General features: G+C 36.2%; 1 protein-coding gene across 1 annotated transcript; it reads left to right on the top strand.

Moving 5' to 3' along the window:
- The first annotated feature begins 1,790 nt into the window (after nucleotides 1-1,790).
- On the top strand, nucleotides 1,791-2,756 carry LOC106977805 (olfactory receptor 52N4-like). Its single transcript, XM_015075358.3, has one exon. The coding sequence runs from the start codon at nucleotides 1,791-1,793 to the stop codon at nucleotides 2,754-2,756; it is 966 nt and encodes a 321-aa protein (XP_014930844.3).
- The last annotated feature ends 596 nt before the right edge of the window (nucleotides 2,757-3,352 follow it).

The following is a 3,352-nucleotide window of genomic DNA, read 5'->3' as shown; positions in this document are numbered from 1 at the left end:
GAAATATTAAGACCTGGAATTTAGCGTTGTCTGGAATTGTCAAGATTGGCTTACATTAAAGACGAAGCTGCAGACGTGGGTATTTAGAGGCACAAGGAGATACAGACTGAGGCAGACAGATGACCATAATAGTAAGAGTTTATAATTTTACAGACTAAATGTATTTTTTTAAGAGAATAATAGTACAAAAGTGCCAGAAGTTGTTTTAAAACATGCCCTCTAAGGGTTATGTTCCCAGTATTGTAACATATTTATCTGTGCTATATATATTTAAATTTTTATTTTGGTAAATGATATACAACAGTTCTTTGAATGTTGTAAACCCATTTGTAAACAATTTTCTAAATCCATTGAAAACACTGATAAACTCAGGGTTGTAGTTTTAGTCCTAGAGGGCCTAGATATCCTAGTCTCTCTGTAATCAAGACCATCATATTTTGACTGTTTGTCTAAGTGGAGATTAATAACAAAGTAAAAATATTACCTTAAAACCAAATAATTGGCATTAATTTGAAAACTGGCACTTTCATCAGATTTAAGTGTTAATTTGGAAAGTTTTCATATTAATACCAACTATATACTAATAAGTTGCATAAGAGGATTTCTGTGCATCCCATGATTTAAGTTTTGGATATTTTGTCAAAGATGGAGTAGAAGTGTCATGCTTAAAACAATCAACTTTAATTTAGTCAACATTAAAGTCATCCTATCATTAGAACTATTCAGAATTTCTGAAATAATTTGGACCCAATTTTTCTTGCTTTAATTACTACTTCATGTGAAATTAATAGGTCTACTCCAAATTTTGTATGTATTTCTCTGATGATTGTACATTATTTTACTTTGTTGTTTGGTTTTCTTTATCATATGACCTTCTGTACTGCCGATATAATTTTTATAAAATTAACAGATTTATGTCCACTTATATAGGGCAGTTTAAATAATTTATCCTAATAGTCCAAATCAATGTATTTTATCTGTCTTTTGTCACATTAACATTTTATTGATTTATTTAGGAATCCTTTGCCTTCTGTTTCATAATGGGAATGTTTTGTTTAGTTAGTATTTTTACAGTGATTTATGCATTTACCTTCTGCTTTTATTCTTAGAGGTTCCTTTTGTATTTTCCAAATAATAGTAATTGAAATATATTTCAGTAATTTTTAAAGAATTCTGGCACCTGTACTTTTCAATATGATATCTGAGAAACAGGGTGACCAGGCTATTTCCTTAGAAGAATCCTCCTATTCAGAAATTGATAGAGTGTGTCATGTTGGGCCCTGTTTCTAGCCCCATCTCCAACTTCCTAATGCCCACATGCAAAAGATTTTACTATATTTTTTCTCAAAATATGATTTATTTCAAGTCCAATGATTTTTTGTGTTTATTTTTCTGGAGTATATGTATAGTTATCGGTATTTAAATAATATATTTAAACAAAAATAGCTTCAGAAAAAATAATAACCAAACTTTGTCCTTTATAAATGGATGCCATTTGTCTATTAACGAACTCGGCAGCTATTAAGCAATAAAAAGTATTTGTTGCCTACGGTGATGAATGAATTAAAAAATGCACAGATATAAAGTAATCTATTTGGTTTAAATAATGTTTATATTCATATTCCCTGGAAGTCAGGAAAATTGGTTGTTTGGCCATTGAAATGTATCTTGGAGGAAAAGGGCAAAAGAAATGAAGACAGTGACTATGATCAAGATGTTTTCTTCTCTTATCTCTATCTAGGAGGACCCACAAATTCTATAAGATGATTAATGATCATCCTAGGTTGATGATGCTAATGTTAAACCAAATAGACCTGACCCCAGCCTCATTCATTCTTAATGGGATCCCAGGACTGGAGGACATGCACATGTGGATTTCCTTCCCATTCTGCTCCATGTATGCTGTGGCAATGGTAGGGAATTGTGGGCTCCTCTACCTCATCCACTTAGAGGACTCCCTGCACAGGCCCATGTATTACTTTTTAGCCATGCTTTCCCTAACTGACCTTTTCATATGCTCTAGTACAATCCCTAAAGCCCTCAGCATATTCTGGTTCCATTTCAAGGAAATCAGCTTCGATGGATGTCTGGTCCAAATGTTCTTTGTCCACACCTTCACAGGGATGGAGTCTGGGGTGCTCATGCTTATGGCCCTGGACCGTTATGTGGCCATCTGCTACCCTCTGCGCTATTCAACTATCCTCACCAATCCTGTCATTGCAAAGGTTGGGCTTGCTACTTTCCTGAGAGGGGTGTTCCTCATCATTCCCTTCACTTTCCTTACCAAGCGCCTGCCCTACTGCAGAGGGAATATAATTCCTCACACCTACTGTGACCATATGTCTGTAGCCAAGTTATCCTGTGGAAATATCAAGGTCAATGTCATCTATGGTCTGATGGTTGCCCTCCTGATTGGGGGCTTTGACATCTTGTGCATCACAATCTCCTACACCATGATCCTCCGGGCAGTGGTGAGCCTCTCTTCAGCAGATGCTCAGCAGAAGGCCTTCAGCACCTGCACTGCCCACATCTGTGCCATTGTTTTCTCCTACAGTCCAGCTTTCTTCTCCTTCTTTTCCCACCGCTTTGGGGGCCACACAATTCCTCCATCTTGTCACATCATTGTGGCCAATATCTATCTGCTTTTGCCTCCCATGATGGATCCCGTTGTCTATGGGGTGAAAAACAAGCAGATACGAGACTGTGTCATCAGGATCCTTTCAGGTTCTAAGAACCTCAAATCCCACAGCATATGAAAGGAATATTAGCCTGGGTTGGGTGAAAAGGGAAAGAATGCTACTCTCATTTGTTTAGGCAGGAGAGTTTCCCAGAATAGATATATAATATTTCCAGGTAAGCATGATGGACAATTTATTCCCATTAAATTTTCTGCAGAATACCAAAGTAATTTTTCATTCCACATTACCCCCATATGAGCTTTTTACCGGCAGGTTTTCTGTGTAGCTGAGGTCTTGGTACTATTCGGTTCCAAAAAAGAAAAATACTAATGAGAAGCTGGGCCAATTATCTAGAAAACTGAATCACATGAAACTAATGATCTGGGTCTAGATGACTCAAATTGTTCTGTTTTTTACTTGTAAATGAAATTTCCAGTTTGATCATTATGATTTAACCTTGGGAAATATGTATTATACATTCTCATTATTCACAAAAGTGTTCTGTTTTCTCAGTCACTTATAAAAGACGAAACTGGAAAGTGTTCTCTGAGGTCATTAGTATAATGAAATGTAAGATCCTGGGGTCTTATGAAAAACATGGTGACCTAGTATCTGACTGGATCTCTCCTAGAATGAGACATTCACATAATTGCTTCCTTCCCAACTAGTGGGTT

The sequence above is a fragment of the Acinonyx jubatus genome, chromosome D1 (genome assembly GCF_027475565.1).
Source record: "Acinonyx jubatus isolate Ajub_Pintada_27869175 chromosome D1, VMU_Ajub_asm_v1.0, whole genome shotgun sequence".
NCBI lineage: Eukaryota > Metazoa > Chordata > Mammalia > Carnivora > Felidae > Acinonyx > Acinonyx jubatus.
The sequence above is the reverse complement of the archived record's forward strand: the minus strand, read 5'-3'. Positions and strand labels throughout refer to the sequence as shown.